The sequence below is a fragment of the Caretta caretta genome, chromosome 10, assembly GCF_965140235.1.
Source record: "Caretta caretta isolate rCarCar2 chromosome 10, rCarCar1.hap1, whole genome shotgun sequence".
Taxonomy (NCBI): Eukaryota; Metazoa; Chordata; order Testudines; family Cheloniidae; genus Caretta; species Caretta caretta.
Window position 1 is genome coordinate 65,541,300 of NC_134215.1, and position 19,999 is coordinate 65,561,298.

The 19,999-nt window shown below is 41.2% G+C and overlaps 1 protein-coding gene across 6 annotated transcripts in view; it reads right to left on the reverse strand.

The window, feature by feature from the left end:
* Positions 1-19,999, reverse strand: part of FAM227B (family with sequence similarity 227 member B) — a 180,548-nt gene that overhangs the window by 132,638 nt on the left and 27,911 nt on the right. For all 6 annotated transcript variants that reach the window (XR_012670256.1, XR_012670259.1, XR_012670258.1 and 3 more), the window contains exons 7-10: positions 16,846-16,944; positions 15,887-15,988; positions 12,758-12,884; positions 4,532-4,672 (exon numbers count right to left, since the gene is read on the reverse strand). Coding sequence is in view for 1 of the 6 variants with exons in the window: in XM_075133120.1 (XP_074989221.1) it covers positions 4,532-4,672; positions 12,758-12,884; positions 15,887-15,988; positions 16,846-16,944 (469 nt within the window). In the remaining 5 variants the exon portion in view is untranslated. The remainder of the gene's footprint in view (positions 1-4,531; positions 4,673-12,757; positions 12,885-15,886; positions 15,989-16,845; positions 16,945-19,999) is intronic.

Below are 19,999 nucleotides of genomic sequence, written 5' to 3' on the forward strand. Positions count from 1 at the left end.
TTACATGAGGTTTTAAACATGAGACTTCTGTTAACTTTAATGATTCACACAGCTTTGAAAAAGCAGAGTGTAAATCCAAATTATTTTATATTATATCTCTATACTTTCTAATATTTTTAAAAATTACACAAAAATTCAATAGTACAAAAAATAATCAAGCATTAAAAACCTTACTCTTGTAAATAATCTAATAATGCACTTGCTGAAGCAAGCTTGCTTGTAAATCCTGAGGCATTCCAGATACTGAAATTGTATAACTGCTTACATTCCAGACCTAAAAAGGGAGATTTTCTTCAATTTTGTTTGTAAGGCAGATTTTAACTCACTACTAACCATTTCTTTCATTAAAAAAGAATCTTTTACTTAAGTTTTTAAGAAGCTCTACACTTGTAAAGGCTGGGTTTTAACGCCCTCAGCTGAACAGAGAACTGAAGAAAGAAGAAATCATTTCACAATGAGAAAAGGAAATAAAACATTTTCCTTTAGTGGGGACCCAACAAGAACAGGACTTTAAAACAGAGATTAACATACTTCATACTTGAAGATTACAGTTCTTTTTGACCTGTACCTGAGGAAAGACATTTTGCTATCTGAATCTTTCTTTACCTATGGAGTCTTAGTATTTTTACTTTCATTCTTAGAACAGTTCTTCCAGTAATGATGGTTCAGTGTCTGACCCTGCAAAAGTATTGAGTGCCTCTTGAGCAGCATTGAGCACTAGGAACTCCCACTGAAACTGATTGAGGGACAGATCTTCAAAGGTTTTAAGGTGCCTAAAGATGCAAATAGGTGCCCAGGGGAATTTTTATTAGCATGTAAGCAGGTTATACGCATAACTTGCAATAATTTCAATGGATGTTAGATGCCTAACCTGATTAGGCACTTTTGAAAATCCCACTAGACACCTTTATGTATTAAGCTCTACTCTAAACAACAGTACAAGCCCGCTCTCCCTGACAAAAGAACCCCAAACATGTTTCAATATATCAATCTTGTTAAAAAAAATCTCCATTACTAGTCTGTTTTTCATAGCGATTTTAGTATTATAAATTATTATTCAGGTTAGGAATATTTTCGGTAATAAAAGTTAAATGCTCCCAGTCTCCCTTTTTATGGGAACAGTGTGTAGGGACTCAAAATATGGACTTTATAGACAGCCAGCGTAACATCGATTTAATTTTACATTAGACAACACCAGTTATAAGGGAATAAAATGGCTATGTGGCTATTGGCTGCTGAGTCAGCATGGTCCAGTAGATAGGATGCCAGATTGGGAGTCAGAAGACATGGGTTTTATTCCTGGCTCTGCAGCTGACCTGCTGTGCTTAGGTAAATCACTTCACATCTCAGAACCTCAGTTCCTCATCTGCAAAATTGAGATAACAATACGAACCTTTTTGAAAGCACTATGAGACCTACAGAGGAAAAACACAACATAAGAGCTAAGGATTATTGTTATTATGGCCTCTGTGTACCAATGAAACTAGGGAATACTTTCTTCTGAGGAGTGACAAACCACACTAACATGATTCCTCATTATGCAAGGTAGCCTGTTTCCTCTTGTTTTTTCCTACCCCCCCCCCCCCAGATGTTCTGGTTTAACTTGGATTTAAACTTGGAGAGTGGTCAGTTTAGATGAGCTATTACCAGCAGGAGAGTGAGTTTGTGTGTGTATGGGGGTGGGGGGGATGTGAGAAAACCTGGATCTATGCAGGAAATAGCCCGACTTGATTATGTAAAGAGTTGTCACTTTGGATGGGCTATCACCAGCAGGAGAGTGAATTTGTGTGGGGGGGTGGAGGGTGAGAAAACCTGGATTTGTGCTGGAAATGGCCCACCTGTTGATCACTTTAGATAAGCTATTACCAGCAGGACAGTGGGGTGGGAGGAGGTATTGTTTCATATTCTCTGTGTGTATATAAAGTCTGCTGCAGTTTCCACGGTATACATCTGATGAAGTGAGCTGTAGCTCACGAAAGCTCATGCTCAAATAAATTGGTTAGTCTCTAAGGTGCCACAAGTACTCCTTTTCTTTTTAGGCATCATGTCATTGTCTATATAACCAGCCTCTCAATTGCCATAAATGAGAACAGTTCATTGGACTTCACCTTTCTTGCAATCCTTAAAAGAACATGGTAAATGGTGGGATGGGAGGTTTAAAAGTATGACTTATAATAGTAATACCTGCCCACATTTAGTGAATGAGGATAAGAGAGAACCATGTACATTACACACCACACAAATCAAATCATTGCCTTCCTCTTTTGGGGCCAAACACATGGTTACTCTAGCCCCAGTGACTTTAGGAACTACTGTGGATAGATAGCACAGCTCTAGTAAGGGGAGGAGGGTCATGTCCAGAACAGGGAGTGTTTTACATAACCTGCTGCACATATATTTACTTTCTACTTAGTTTAATATTCTTGTTCTCTTGTACCAGCACAATGCTGCAATGATGGGGTTCCAGGACTCCAAGGGAAATCTGATTCTTTATAAACAAAAACATGAGAATTTGCAAAATTCATGCAAATGTTTTTGTTAGTTTCAGGTTTTGTAAAAGCTTATCATTTTTCAAAAGCTAAAGGTTCTCCTGACAGTGTCCCTTCAGTATTTTAGATAAACTTCCATTTTTAAACCGTGTTATTGCAGACTGAGCAACATACAAATAAAGAATTCTGAAAGCAAGAACCTCCTTTTGAGACTGGAACCGGAGTGGTAGGAAGGGAATTATACAGTAAGCCTGATGACAGTGCTAATTTCAGCATTCCTTAACACAACTGTGGTTTGTTCTTTACTTATTGGATTTGAAAGGAAATATAGAAATTAAAACAAGGAAGAAGAGTAAGGAAGGCTACAAGTCAACAACTGAAGACTGAGAGACGCCCAGCCTTATTATGCAGTAGATATGCATGGTCAGCTCACACAAGCAAAAATAATTCTGTAAATAAAAGAAAGCCCCATAAAAAGTAAAATGCCTTTTGTGCAGGGCCCCAATCCTGCAGCCCCTATTCAGAATCAGTTAGCACACTCAATAAATGTAGTCATACTAGAGTGGTTCTCCTGTGCTTTCGCTATGGGCAAGCTATGTGGGAATCGTTGCACGTTAGTACAAAGCCAGGTGCCCTGGTCATAAAACACACTTTGTGATCATTCTACTCCTATATCTTCTAGAGCTGATTGTGAGGCATATTGTAGAAGCTGATGCAGCAGAGTCAATGCAGAATGAAGTGCTCACTCAACACTATAGGCAGGTGATGATACAGAGCTGTGGTGTCCAGACTTTTCAGTTTGAGATCCAAACATATTATTTCAAAAAGATCAAAGGCGCACAATCAATATTTAGGACAGATTATCTGCCCTGCTCTGCTCCCTTGGCCCATCCTTTCTGGTCCACAACTAACAAGTACAAGTTAGAGCAGCCTCCCTGATGCCTTAACTTTCACTGGGGCTAGGGCTGGAGCAGAGAATCAAGGACATGGAACAGGTTGTCGGTTCTCAACTTTTCCCCCTCTTCTGCTCTTGGTGTTTGGCTAGGAAAAGGTCTCCCTTAGACTGAAACAGAGCCAATCAAGTTCCTGTACTGGGGCTCTGACAGCCCAACAGCAAAGCAGATATGGAACAGTCACAGCCATTCTATCATTTCTTCCCTGCAGTGTAGCAGGTGCCCATTGGGGATGCTGCTGAGCAGCTGAAATACAGAGGAGATTACTGCTGTTTAGAGCACTTTAGGTTCACAGGAGAGCTTCTGCTGAGACTGCAGAGGAGTTGATGGGAGGCAGATGGGAAAGCAGTTCTTCCTACTTTTTCCTCACAGAGATGGGGTTGATTCAAACTCTTCAGTTTAACGATCATAGGATGCACCTCAGGAAATACATTTTCATTTTCTCATGAAATATAAATTGTCAAGACTGGGGGCCACCACTTAGACCTTCCAGCATCAGAGGTTGGACACCACACATTGGAGGCACTTGATCAGCAAATGAAATGGAACAAGGGGGTATGCTGGCATCAAGAGAATGGGCTTGAGGTAGGGTGCTAAGCAGTGGGAAGGATCAAAAGAAAGACAGATATCAAGGGATGGAGTGGTGAAAGAGCTGACCCACCAGGAGCAAGGAGGAGGAATGGTAACAGTAGGGGGAATAATGGAAATAGGAGCTAGGCAGCAAGAAAGAGTGAGAGGAGGACTCATGTACCACTGGATGAAGTAGAGAAAGGGATCTCTGCACAATAGATGAATGGCCATGTGGGGCCCTCATAGCAACAGCTATTTTAAGTATTTGACATTCACATTCATTTTTTCTTTACAGATTTCTCTAAATGCAAATATCAGCAAAACAGCAAGATATATGTATGAGTCAATCCAAACGTTCCAAATTATTATAATTTTTTTAATTTGGATACCCTTTACACAAAAAAATGGAGGTGTGAATAATGATTTCTGTTGACAATTATATTAGACTTTGCAAAGTACTGTACATTCCATTCAGCGATTCATGCTGCAATCCATTCTGTGCATTTAAAAAGTACTCACAGGCTTCAATGACTGCTTTGGATTTGCCAGACTCCTTAACTGGTGCCTTGGTAATAGTATCTTTCTTGCTACCATTTACTGTGGGCTTCCTCAGGCAATCTAGATTCCATTTCTTCCAAGCAAATTTCTGTGGCTTTAGACCTGAAAAGCATAAGTTAACCTTAGAAAAAGACAGACGTATTTGGTGTTACTTTTGAAAGCTATCCTATACCAAACGTTATCCTTTCAAATGAAGTTAAGACTTTTGATTCCTTTCAGGTCCCTAATCTGCAAACACTTATGCATGTGCTTAACTTTAAAATAGTAATCAGTCCCACTAACTCCCATTGGAATACTCACATTCTTAAAGTTAAGCACAGACATGAGTGTCTTATAGATAAGGCTCACGGTTTGATTTTGTGCAGATTATTATTTATTTTTATACAATTAACAGAGATTCTTAATTTATGTTAGCATTTAGAATAACAATATTATTTTCTTAATTACTGTTTCATGAAAGATGTTTAGAGGGTTTTGCCAAAGTATTCTGGTCTTTAGCAGTTGCTGCTCTAACTGCACAACCAATGCTCATGCATTTTACCATCTGCAGTGGAATTAGGAATAGTGGTGTCAGTTTTTCTTCAAGAGTTTTGAAATTCACAACTTCTTTAAAGTTCATGTATTGGTGACACATGGCTAATTGAAACAAAGTTTGTTGTGGCTAATGCTAGACTTTTGCTTGATTGAGTAGTGTTATTATTTTTAAAACAGTATTTCTTTCTATCCAGGTTTGGACCTTGAATGCCCATTTTACTACTCAATATTTTATTTTCATTTCATTATCTTAGTTTACTATTTTTGTTAACTTCCTTTTCCACTTGATTTTGTGTATGGATATCTTAATATATATTTCATGAGAGGAGAAATATCTTTATTTTGTAGTTGTTTCCATTCTGGTAATTTGACATTACAAAACATTTACAATGAAAGATTTTGTTAAGGCTTCAAGTTATCCTGGCAGGGGTGTATAATTTGCTTTATTTGGTGGCTTTCTATTTCCTTTCCAGTAGAATATTTTATTGCCTCTAACCCAAACATTTCAGTACTTCCAGAGATATATGGAATCCAAGCTACAGCAGTGGTCTTCTAGTTATCTTTTGGTATTTGGTCTGACTGAATTCTTGATAACTCTGCCCACTATCTATCTACAGTAGATACATATTACAGGCTAGATTCTTGGGTTTAACTAGCTCCTCACAATGCAAGACCCATTTGGGAGTTATGGTGCACATTTATCCCTCAGCAGGTTAACATGTATGCTGCTATGAGCAACAAGCTCTCACTGGGAATTAACTTTGTTCTTGCCCAGAGAAGCAATAAAAATATAATCCACAGCACATTATTCTGACTGCTGAGGAGTCCTGCCATGGTAAAACAGCATATGCAGAGAAGAGTGGTGGACCTTGACCTTAGTGTGCATAGGCCTCCTAAAATGAGATTTGTAATGCATTTTTTTTCTCTGAATAATTTCCCCTTTGTCTCCTGGTAAGATCAAAGTAATTTTTGCCTGAAAAACAATGCTTTTCAATAGAGGGGGGAAATATAGAGAAAAACATTTTTGGCATTTTACAGGTATATAAAAATATATTTCTACTGTTTATCAGCAGTGCAATGGTTATCACACAGTGCCAATCCACAGGTCATTGAAGCCCACATTGGCCAAAATGTAAACAAAGAAGATCTAAAGTAGTCTGCATCTGATATATAATCAACAGTTCAGCTGAAATTCAGTCTAAAAACTTAAGAATGGCCGTAGTGGGTCAGACCAATGGTCTGTCTAGTATTCTGTCTGTCACTATCTAGTATTCTCCCAGTATCCTGTCTTCCCACAGTGGCCAATGCCACATGCTTCGGAAGGAATGAACAGAACATGGCAATTATGGACGATCCAGTCCCTATGTGACAGTATATATAAGCCCCAGACAGCATGGAAGGGGTAAGGAGCTCCTTTGGGTTGGACTGGACCTGTCACGCTGCTGCTGCAAATCTCGCCACACTGGAGGAGGAGATAAAAGAGAGGGAACTCAACTCAGATGGGGACAACCCTGGGAAAGGTACAAACTGTTCGGCTTCTCCAGCCCTGGAGAGAGGATTGACAGCCTACTGAGCCCCTGCCCTTGCAGAAGGAGGGTGCAGAACCCCTGAGTTGAAGGGGAAAAGAACAGAGGCTTGCACTGGAGCCCAGTGAGCTCTGATACTCCCAGAGTCCCATATCCTGGAGGGAGCTGCTTACAAACATGTTTTGCTGACTGTGGGATGTTTGGTGGCATCACCAGGGACATAGAGAAGGGACTTGACAGTCAAGAGTCCCCAGCTAGAAGGTTAAAAAGATGCCCCACCGAACTCTCCAGGTTGGGGATGGAGTAATTGGATTCAAGCATGTGCGCTCCCCATATAACCCAAAGGGGGTACCCTACCCTACCACAGACAGATTTCTGACGGTCATCCAGTCCCAGCTTCTGGGAGTCAGAATTTTAGGGACACCCAGAGCATGGGATTGTGTCCCTGCCCATTCTGGCTAATAGCCATTGATGGACCTATCCGCCATGAACTTATCTAATTCTTTTTTGAACCCAGTTTTACTTTTGGCCTTCACATCATCCCATGACAATGAGTTCCACAGGTTGTGTGAAGCAGTACTTTTCAATATTTGTTTTAAACCTGTTGCCTATTGATTTCACTGGGTGACCCCAGGTTATTGTGTTAGGTAAAGGGGTAAAAAACATTTCACTATCCATTTTCTCCACACCATTCATGGTTTTATAGACCTCTATCATATCCTCCCTTAGTCATCTCTTTTCCAAACTGAACAGTCCCAGTCTTTTTAACCTCTCCTCATATGGAAGCTGCTCTATATCCCTAATATTTGTTGCTCCCCTCTATACCTATTCCAATTCTAATATATCTTTTTTTGAGATGCGGTGACTAGAACTGCACACAGTACTCATATACACAGGTTTATATAGAGGCATTATGATATTTTCTGTTTTATTATCTATCTCTTTCCTAACGGTTCCTAACATTCTGCTAGATTTTTTGACTGCCACAGCACATTGACCAGATATTTTCAGAGAACTATCCACAATGACTCCAAGACTTTTCTTGAGTGGTAACAGCTAATTTAGCTAACATCATTTTGTATGTATAGTTGGGATTATTTTTTCCAATGTGCATTACTTTGCACTTATCAACATTGAATTTCATCTCTATTTTGTTCCCCAGTCACTCAGTTTTATGAGATCCCTTTGTAACTCTTCACAGTCAGCTTTGGCCTTAATTATCTTCACCTGCAAACTTTGTCACTGTCCCTGCACTGTTTACCCGCTTTTCCAAATCATTTATGAATATGTTGAACAGCACAGGTCTCAGAATGATCCTTGGGGGACCCCACTATTTAGCTTTCTCCATTGTGAAAGCTGACCATTCATTCCTACCCTTCATTTCCTATATTTTAATCAGTTAGTAATCCATGGAAGGACCTTCCCTCTTATCCCATGACTGCTTATTTTGCTTAAGAGCCTTTGGTGAAGGAGCTTGTCAAAGACTTTCTGAAAGTCCAACAACACTATATCAACTGGCTCACCCTTGTCTACGTGCTTTTTCACACCCTCAAAGAATTCTAATAGATTGGTAAAGCATAATTTCCTTTAAAAAATCTCTCTTCCTCAATGTATTGTGTCCATCTATGTCTGGATGTTGATTAAAAGCAAATAAAATCTATAGATTATTAATATACCTTGGTACAGACCATGCAGACATTAATAATAAAAAATTCAAATCAAATTTTGCTGCCAAAGAAGGTCTATCAGAAGAGACACAGCTTGGTCCCTGTAATAATCTTTATAGAAATTGAAAAAAATTGCTCTTGGAAAAGGGAATAAACTGATTCACCACAGGCTTTCCAGTTCCAAGTATTTTCACAGGACATTTAAGATTAATTCATGGGGAAGATGTTCTAGTGCTCCCTCCAACAGAGATAATTCATGTTGTCTGTCTCTGCCTACTTTCTTTTCCAATAATCACATAACACTTTCTCTTTCAATCATGACCCGAAGATTTTGCATTCTTGCTGCATTGCTGCGCTCACCACAGATTCTTCCTGAATATTCCCTTCACACAGGATCATAGAGAAAGAGTCAGCATGGTACACAGGGTGACCAGGCGTCTGGTTTTCGACCGGAGCACCCGGTTAAGAAGGGATCCTGGTGGCTCCAGTCAGCACTGCTGACCAGCCTGTTGACTGTCCAATTGGCAGCGCAGTGCAGCACAGCTGTCAGGCTCCCTGCCAGCCTCTGCTTGGCGCGGCTCTCCGGAAGCAGCCAGCATGTCCCCCCTCCAGCTCCTATGTGTAGGGCAGGGGTGGAGAACCTAGGGCACGCGGGCCGGATCCAGCCCCGTGATTAATTTAATCTGGCCTGCGGTCCCCCTGTGGGACAGGAGCCACGAGCACCAACTCGCCCAGTTGTGGAGGGGAATCATAGAATCATAGAATATAAGGGTTGGAAGGGACCCCAGAAGGTCATCTAGTCCAACCCCCTGCTCGAAGCAGGACCAAATCCCAGTTAAATCATCCCAGCCAGGGCTTTGTCAAGCCTGACCTTAAAAACCTCTAAGGAAGGAGATTCTACCACCTCCCTAGGTAACGCATTCCAGTGTTTCACCACCCTCTTAGTGAAAAAGTTTTTCCTAATATCCAATCTAAACCTCCCCCACTGCAACTTGAGACCATTACTCCTCGTCCTGTCCTCTTCCACCACTGAGAATAGTCTGGAACCATCCCCTCTGGAACTACCTCTGAGGTAGTTGAAAGCAGCTATCAAATCCCCTCTCATTCTTCTCTTCTGCAGGCTAAACAATCCCAGCTCCCTCAGCCTCTCCTCATAAGTCATGTGTTCCAGACCCCTAATCATTTTTGTTGCCCTTTGCTGGACTCTCTCCAATTTATCCACATCCTTCTTGAAGTGTGGGGCCCAAAACTGGACACAGTACTCCAGATGAGGCCTCACCAATGTCGAATAGAGGGGAACGATCACGTCCCTCGATCTGCTCGCTATGCCCCTACTTATACATCCCAAAATGCCATTGGCCTTCTTGGCAACAAGGGCACACTGCTGACTCATATTCAGCTTCTCATCCACTGTCACCCCTAGGTCCTTTTCCGCAGAACTGCTGCCTAGCCATTCGGTCCCTAGTCTGTAGCTGTGCATTGGGTTCTTCCGTCCTAAGTGCAGGACCCTGCACTTATCCTTATTGAACCTCATCAGATTTCTTTTGGCCCAATCCTCCAATTTGTCTAGGTCCTTCTGTATCCTATCCCTCCCCTCCAGCGTATCTACCACTCCTCCCAGTTTAGTATCATCCGCAAATTTGCTGAGAGTGCAATCCACACCATCCTCCAGATCATTTATGAAGATATTGAACAAAACCAGCCCCAGGACCGACCCTTGGGGCACTCCACTTGATACCGGCTGCCAACTAGACATGGAACCATTGATAACTACCCGTTGAGCCCGACAATCTAGCCAGCTTTCTACCCACCTTATAGTGCATTCTTCCAGCCCATACTTCCTTAACTTGCTGACAAGAATACTGTGGGAGACCGTGTCAAAAGCTTTGCTAAAGTCAAGAAACAATACATCCACTGATTTCCCTTCATCCACAGAACCAGTAATCTCATCATAAAAGGCGATTAGATTAGTCAGGCATGACCTTCCCTTGGTGAATCCATGCTGGCTGTTTCTGATCACTTTCCTCTCATGCAAGTGCTTCAGGATTGATTCTTTGAGGACCTGCTCCATGATTTTTCCAGGGACTGAGGTGAGGCTGACTGGCCTGTAGTTCCCAGGATCCTCCTTCTTCCCTTTTTTAAAGATTGGCACTACATTAGCCTTTTTCCAGTCATCCGGGACTTCCCCCGTTCGCCACGAGTTTTCAAAGATAATGGCCAATGGCTCTGCAATCACAGCCGCCAATTCCTTCAGCACTCTCGGATGTAACTCGTCCGGCCCCATGGACTTGTGCACGTCCAGCTTTTCTAAATAGTCCCTAACCACCTCTATCTCCACAGAGGGCTGGCCATCTCTTCCCCATTTTGCGATGCCCAGCGCAGCAGTCTGGGAGCTGACCTTGTTAGTGAAAACAGAGGCAAAAAAAGCATTGAGTACCCTCTTGGTGCCTCCGTGTGGGGCTGGAGCCACTGCACCAGCTCATCCTTCTGATGGGGGAAGACCCGAGCCCCCATGCCATCTCCCGCCCCCCACGAGATAGGAGCCACTGCACTGGCTTGTCCAGCTGTGGGGGGAAGCCCCGAGCCTCCGTGCCCCCCCACCCCACTGTAGGGCTGGAGCCACAAGCGCCAGCTTGCCCCGCTGCAGGGGAAAGCCTTGGGCCTCTGTGTCCTCCCCTTCCAGGTGGTGAGTGGCCTGCGATTGATTTTTTTTCAGTGGGTCAACTGCCTGTGAAAGAAAAAAGGTTCTCCACCCCCGAGCCCGCACCCTCAGCCAGAGCCCTCACTCCTTCTGCCGCTGCACCCCAATCCCCTGCCCCAGCCCTGATTCCCCTCCTGCCCTCTGAATCCCTCAGTCCCAGACCGGAGCACCCTCCTGCACAACAAACCCCTCGTTTCCATCCCCACCCCAGAGTTTGCACTCCCAGCCAGAGCCCTCACCCCCTCGCACCCCAACCCCCTGCCCTGATCCCCCTTCTGTCCTCTGAACCCCTTAGTCCCAGCCTGGAGCACCCTCCTGCACCCCAAATCCCTCATCCCCAACCCCACATCAGAGCCCGCACCCTCAGCCAGAGGCCTCACTCCCCTGCACCCCAACTCCCTCCTCCGGAACCTCTCATTTCTGGCCCCACCCCGGAACCTGCACCCCCCATGCCCAGAGCCCATACCTCCTCCCACACCCCAAACCCCTGCTTCAGCCTGGAGCCTCCTCGCATACTCCGAACACCTTGGCTCCACACCCCCAGCCCGGATCCCCCTCCTCCACCCCAAGCCCCTCATCCCTGGCCCCACCCCATAGCCCACACCCCAACCAGAGCCCTCACCCCCTCTTGCATCCCATCCCACTGCCTCATCCTGGAGCCCCCTCCTGCACTCTGAACTCATTTCTGGCCCCACCCCAGAGCCCGCACCTGCAGCCAGAGCCCTCACCCACTCCCAAAACCCAGCCCCCTGAGCCAGCCCAGTGAAAATGACCGAGTGAGCGAGGGTGGGGAGAGCAAGAGACAAAGTGGGGGGGATGGAGTGAGCGGGGACAGGGCCTCAGAGAAGGGGTGGGGCATGCACAGGGCCTTGGAGGAGGGGGGGGCAGGGGCGGGGCAAGGGTGTTCGGTTTTGTGTGAGTAGAAAGTTGGCAATCCTAGTGGTGCATTGCACAGAGAGCAGCTCACCCATAAGGAGACATTGATACATACGCCTGAGGATCATTATACAATTGCTGACTAATTCTTCAAAAGTTAAATATTTTTACAGGTATATAAAATATATATGTATAACAGCTCCCAGGACCTCTGCAATGAGGCAGAGTGTACAGATTTGATGGTGGCTCGTAAAGTCAAATGAGTTAAGTTAAATGTGTTAAGTGTTGGCATTATGCAAGAAAATTTAATTTCTAAAGTTAATTACCATTCACAAAACCTCAAATTCTACAATGCTGAGGCATTTTAAAGTACCATTAAACATTAAGTCACATTAACTTTTAAAATTAATAATAAATGAATTTACAATTTCATTAATGAATAAAGCTAAAGGTTCTAGACAAGCGTACACAAATCCAATTAGCTAAGGTGCAAGTGGAAAGGTACTGAGTTAGATGCAGCTACTAAATAATTGACAAATTTATCCTCAGTCAGGTCTAGGTTTATTGTTTCCTTAAATAAGTAAGAACATTTGTTCCATAGAGATGATGATGAACAATTAGTTCAAATTATCTCCATTTGTTTTCCAGTCTACTACCAATTGCTTTCCATTCTCTAACAAAGAGCTGGAATTTTGAGATATTAATGCTCCAGACTCAGAAGAGCATCTTTGACCATAGTTTTTCTAGCAATGGATTATTATTAGTAGTAAATACCACTAGTGGGGGTAAAAGTAATAATTTCTGAATGAGGGTAAGATATACTGAAATCTGGATATCCTAATATAATACATTTCAAAAATATATTTAAATTAACTAACAGTACCTGATACCCACTGAAAAATTAAATCCATTAGTCCATCTTTAAATGCATCATCAAAAGATTTACTGGATTCTGGAAATGCTTTACAGAAAGCAACATAGATGACTTGTGACAAACAATCAGGATACACCTGCCAAAATAAGAATTAAAACTGAATATAATAATTATAAGGTTACAAAAAGAGCTTTAGTACTAATTTTATTATAGTTTTCATTCTGTTTACAAAAAAATTAAAGCAAAATGCAGTAATGATTGAACTAATGCATTAAAAATAGTTTGTCTTTATTATTTGTATGAAATATTAAACATCTGTGTCAAATATAATAGCAGGTATAATGGTCAATACCTTGCTGAAAACGGTTACAAGTCAAGGCTGGCAGCTAGAACAAGAATTGTAAAATGCTGATTCCAAAAGACTACATTTATAATCTCTAAATGAGTCATTATGGGCTCAAATGAAGCACAGAAGAGTGAATTGGGAATAAAAAACATTGCTTAAGGTTTAAGTAATCACTATATGTAATGAAAAGTTAGCATTTTGGAAAAATTTGCCATGTTTATTTTAGGATCACATTTCATTGGTCACCTATTGTTTGAGCCAGGTATTAATTTCAGATTGCCCACATATTGTTCTAACTTTAGAAGTTGTCACTTCTCTTTCTCTTTCTCTCTCACCCATACACACACTGCACTGTTTTCTCTACCTAGAATATATAGGTTCAGATATATGAACACTAACTTTTGCACCATGTCAGCATTTTTTATAAAGCTAAAAAAAGTCTATTCAGATAACATTTTCATAAGAAAATACGATGCAAACATTTCATTTTAACAATTTAAATCTATGAGTTTATTTTAAATTTCATATCAGGCATATGCGGGCTAAATAAAAACACAGCTGGTGCAACATATCAGTCTGAATTTTAAATATTAGCACATATCTGGATTCTGGTCCAAGCAATGTCATAATATATGTTGCATACTGAACACTTACACCATACAAATATACATGTAACTATCTCTACTTCTAATTCCTCCATGTGAGTGGGTGGCAACAGGACCCCACCCAGAACAACACCTCATAGACTTGCACATGGCATTTTTAGACCTAATGACTATTTTCTCTTGGTTGATTGTACCACTTTGTGGCTACAGGGCTCACAAATAGAGACACCAACAGGAAAAGTCTAGCCAGAGTAAATTGTTTGTAAAATATACAGAGTGAATGGTGACAAAATAGCCCAGTAATAGCTTAAATGCAGCCCCGCACTGGAGGAGTTCCAAATGCCACAGCCTCTCAGAGTCAGAACTACTGGCAGGAAAATCAAGAGTAAGTCCTAATTTATTGGATGTTCTTTGGTGCTCATCAACACAGTATCTGAGAACCTCAGATAAATTAATGAAATAATCCACATAGCTCCTATGTGAGGAGGAGAATATGAGTATATAGTGTGTCATCTGAGGATCTCAAAATGCTTAACTAATATTAGATAATTGACAGTTTAATTTTAATTGCCCCACTAATCCTAAGGAATGGTGCAACCCCTCTTGTAAGGTCCAGTAGATGACTTTTAGCTCAAGAAGCTGATAATTATGTCCTCAGCATTAACTTACATGTGATGTAGTAGAAATTTGTATTGTGCTTTTCAGTATGAGTATGCTACAAAAGGTAACATTTTCAAAAGTGCTTCAAGGCTAGATTCACAAAGGGGACTTAGGTGTTGCAACTCTGAGCCAAACTCCTAGGAGCCCTGCCACCCAGTGGTATTCACAGCACTGAGTTTGGAACCCAGGCTCCTCATACAACACATAGGGAGAGTTAGACACCTAAGAAAGGGATTTTCAGAAGCCAGTAGTGAAATGAAGAGGAAAGGGCAGGGAGAAGGCAGGGTTTAGGCATCTAAGCACCTGATCTTATGAGCCTGGCAGACAGGCCAGAGAGAGGTGTGTCTCTCTGCTCAGAATCTCAGACATGAAAACCCTCTCCTGTAGTTAGCCATCTATACCAGGTCAGCTGCTTAGATAACTCATGCCCTACTTGCCAAAATGCTCTGTATCTCTCTCTTGCTCATTTAGATACCTCTCTCATGCTGGCTCTATATGTCCCTGTTCCCTGAATGTTTTTTGCGCAGATGCTGTGTTGTGTCCCCTGCACAAACATACACTGCCCCCGCCACATCTATCAGTAGCCTGCATCCATACTTCCCGCTGCAGAGTCTGGCAGGTAACAGGTTTGCTTAGAGCACACCTACAGGATAAGGCCCTGAAGGTGAAGTAGGCATTGTCTTTCCTTCAGGGCTTCGGCTTCAGCTACTGCTCTGAGCAACTTGTTAGCTGTTGGGTGGCAGCAGCACTTAGCCCTGGTCTACACTGGTGGGGGGATTGATCCAAGTTATGCAACTTCAGCTATGTGAATAACGTAGCTGAAGTCGACGTACTTAGATCGACTTACTGTGGTGTCTCCACTACTGTGAGTCAACTGTTGCCGCTCCCCCAGCAACTCTGCCTGCGTCTCTCGTGGCGCTGGAGTACAGGAGTCAATGGGAGAGCGCTCAGGGATCGATTTATTGCATCTAGACTAGACATGATAAATCGATCCCCACTGGATTGATCGCTGCCCGCCAATCCAGCGGGTAGTGAAGACATACCCTTAGACTGCTTTGTAAATGCTTACCTGCAGAAACTTAGGTGCTCAAGGTACCTAGGTAGCTAAAGGGATTAGGTGGCACATGAGCAGTGGCTTGGAAAATGTCAGTGGTGCCTACATAGTGGATTTAGGCACCTATTTACCTGTTTTGGTGCCTAAATCCCTTTAAAAGTCTGACCTTTTGGCCTCTGGTGCTTTTGAAAATTTTCCCTGGGCAGCTGCTGCTCCCTAACTTCTATTTCCTTTTGTTCAGCCAGGAAGCCCCTATACAGCTCTCCCAAAACATGTATTGGTTAAGCAAGGGAATGTTTGTGGCTATATGAGTTGGGGAGCTTGTCTCTGTATGCCTTTTCCCTCTGATATACCAATTTACATGAAATTAATGCATTTTTCCACACCATGTACAAGAGGGAAAAAAATAGTCTTACAAACTTGCCAAACTCATATAACTAATCATTGCAACTCATATGTTACCATACCATTACCTGAAAAAAAGCATCTTTAGTATTCCTGGGGACACATAGGAAAAGTGCCATGAAACTTTCTGCAATTCTGTCAAACAAGTAATCTTGATCTTCTTGATTAGGCTTAAAAGGAAAAATCAACATAAAATCAGAAACAGTTATGAATTAACATGATGATGGTCAGAATTTAGGTCCTGACTCAGCAGGGTACTTATGCATGTGAGCAATTCCACTACAGATAATGTAATGACTTACATGTTTAAAGTTAGACCTCTGCTTAAATACCCTGTTGAACTGTGATGCTAGTAATTTCTTGTAGCAGGTAATCTGATATGAGGAACAATACTGTAATCCATATTCCCAAAGTATTTTTACATTTTGCTGTATTCTTTCCACCCTTAAATTAACAGTTTTCTTAATGTATTGCGAAAGCTCTTGATTTGGCACAGCACTAAAACACATGCTTAATTTGAAGCATGTGTTTAATCCATCCCTATTAAGCACCACCTTAAATGTTGGGCTGAAGAGCTGTACTGAGTCAAGGAAGCTCACAAACACAGTCATGTACTGTATGAATATTTTCCCTTGGCTCCTCAGTTATGTACATATTGATAGTGTCAGGTAACAAAAGTAGTGATATTTTTGCTTTATGTTCTTATTTTTAATTATTTCAAAACAAAATCTTGCATAAATCTTAGCATCATTAAACAAAGTAAGCAAAGCGAAAGTAAACAGATAATTCTGGCTTAAAGTTTTATTTTAGTATTCAGTGATTTAAATCTTCTATCTTAAATGGCTCTTTGCAAGTAAAACGTATGTCCTCTGAGATCAGGTTAAAGTTAGACGTTTCATTCTGGACTTACATCTGCTCCTGTTGAATCTATCCAATCTATGAATCATGACTTTGTAAAACAAGAAATCTTTATTTTGTACATTTGATTAGAAGAGATGTAAGAATAACTTTTGTTATATGTTTATACCTTAAACTTCTGAAGAAACCACCACCAAAAACAATCCTGTAAAATAGCAATAGATGCTTCTGAGAGAAACAACTTTCGCCAAACTTTAAAAACTTCTCCCTGTTGAAACAAATTTTTTGTTTAATTTATCTATTCAGACTGTACAAATGCAAAAAGTTAAAGAGCGCAAGTGGTGCACTTCATAACAAAATCCAGCAGATAACAGAAAAATTTCTTAGATTCAGCAAACACGTGAAAAAAACCTCAAAAGGGAAATGCTTAGCTTTAAGTTGAAGAGAAGCATTTTCTTTCAAAATTATCCACTATTGAGTACAACACGGGGTACTCAAGTGGATACAATGAAAGCCTCATATTCTTAAATGCCAAGCATTTGTAGCTTGCATTGGCTTTGTCTGGAGATACAGATATTCAGCATATCTGAAACTCAGGTCCTAAATGTCTCAAATTTGGCACTCAGAAACTGAGATACACAAAATTAGTGAGGCCTTAGGTAGTGTTCTTTGCATTTGAATCCTAAAAATGAGTTCAGCACAATGGCAATTTAAAAACAATACCTCAGAGTATAAGAGTACAGTTAGCCAAATCAATAAAGAAGATTCATATATAAGTTCCATTTATTCCCCTCTGCATCAGGTAACAGGTATAAATTATGAACTGTGCATGGCCCCTGTGCAGAAGTACTAGTGAGGTTTTAGAACTGTCCTGATGGGTAGCTCTACAGGGCAAGGTACACATTAACCAATGGTGCTGGAACTAGGGTGCTGGGGATGCGGCAGCACCCTCTGGATTGAAGCGGTTTCTATCATATACAAGGCTTACAGTTTTGTTCAATAGCTTTCAGCACCCCCACTATAAAAACTGTTCCAACACCACTGAAACTAGCCCCAAAATATTACAATTAATGTCATAAAAAGACATTAAAACTCACATAACGGTATTTTTTCAACACTCTTATGTGGAGTGCAATTGCAGTCTTCTAATTTTTTTTTCAAATGAGGCTGTTATTAAAAATTATTACATTACACAAATTGTATTTCTAAAGTTAATTTTTTGAAATAGTTGTTAAATCTGTTACTACCTGATAATAACTGAGGGATTGTAAATATTATGTAATTTATGTACTGAATTTTTCTGGAATTCATGCATTTTGACTGTGTCAGGTTTATTTATTATGGCAGCTATTAATTTCCTGTCATTTCCTGAAGGTAAAGTAGTATCAGTATGACAAAAAACAGACTTTTTGGAATTGGGGGTGGGACTAAAATTATGGTTTTTGAACTGTCCAAGTCATTTTTTGGTCTATATAGCAGGCTTTCTGACAGCACTGTGTGCCAAACATGCATTCATAAGTAACTTTTTAAAAAAAAATTTAAACTTTAGAAGTAATGTTCAGTCCCTCAACATATATAGCAGTATATTTCCTTTCGTAAAAGTTATTACCAGCTATTCAAAAGTATGACAGTTGACCTAAACACTTATTTGGGATAAGTCTTCAAAGGGTTATAAAAGGTTATAGCTCTGCAGCTCCCATTACAGTCTAGGGATGATTTAGATTAGATAATAGGAAAAAAACGGAACTATAAGGATAGTTAAGACTGGAAAAGATTATCAAGGGAGGTTGTATAGTTCTTGTCATTGGAAGTTTTTAAGAACACGCTAGACATACATCTGTCAGAGATGGTGTAGGTATTCGTAAACACTTGCACCTTCTTTGTGTCATCTGTTAGTACTGCTCGTTCCCTGTTAAGATTTACACTTTCCTTCATCTTACTTCTAATGTATTTATAGAACCTTTTTATTGCCGTTTATGTCCTTTGCTAGTTGTAACTCATTTTATGCCTCTCTGATTTTGTCCCTACATGCCTGTGCTCTTCTTTTGTACTTGTCCTTAGCAATTTGTCCTTATTTTCACTCTTTGTATGATTCCTTTTTGATTTTCAAAAATCAATTAAAGAGCTCCTGATAAAGCTATATTTGTTTCTTCCTATCTTTACTCTGCTTTGGGATACTTTGCTAATACGGCTTTAATGTTGTCCCTTTGAGAAACTGCCACCTGTCCTGAACTTCTTTTTCTCTTAGATTTCTTTCCCTTGGGACCTTGTCTACCAATTCTCTACGTTTGTTTATCCTCTTCTAAACAAAAGAGGCAGCGGGAGAGTCTACTGGTAAGCGGCATTGAAGCTTCACATGAAGGGCAGATTTTGAACACTGCGAATTTTGTTTCTTCCATATTGTTAGTGCTCCTCTAATGGATGGAGGGGACAAGTCTAGCCGATAAATTAAATATCTCACACAAAAAATACCTAGTTTTGGTGCCAACTGGCAAAAAGACTAACTAAAACTATTCACTAAGAACTAACTAACTAACCGTAATAACTAACATTAGCACAGAGAAGCAAGTGGACACTGGAGGGGTTCCTTCTTGCTGCCACAGGAGGTAAGAAGGAACTGAGGGACAGCAGGGATCACTCCACCTTTTATGTTCTTGAGTGGGAGGTGCAAGAACATCTAGCAGGCACAGCCCTATTGGGCACTACTGCCCAAAAGAATCCCATTTGTACAAATAGGGTGCATATGTACCAAGAGTAGAATCCATGTGCACAATCTTTTAGAGAAACAAAGGGCTTGTCTTCACTTAACTGTACACTCGAGGTGTACCTCAAGTTTTTTCCTAACCTGATTCCTGTACATAAACACAAACCTCTAGCTCAAATTAAGTGGTGCTTTAAATTTGAGCTAGATAGCATAGAAGGGAATTTTGGTATGTACGTGTTAAAAGTTGCGTGCTGCAGCGCTAGTAATGCAATGGGATGCAGGAACTTGAATTACAACTCATCAGCTTCTAACAGAATCACTCTGATAATCCGATCACCCTCTGTAGTTTGAATGGTGTTTCCCAGTATGATCATTCTCACTTCCCTCTCACTTGAGCTTGGCAATTATCAGGACCCCACTTACAGGGCTGGGGTTGAGGCCAGGGTCAGGGTTATAAGGGACATGGTCTGAGTTCAGCCTAGAGGGTTCAAGGCCAGAAACAGCAGTCAAGTGTCACACCATAGGATCAGGTTGGAATCGAGGTCAATGAGTTGCACCATGTTAGAGACAAGTGAGTCAGCCAAAGTACAGTTAGTAGAACAGAGGCAGGGCAAGATGA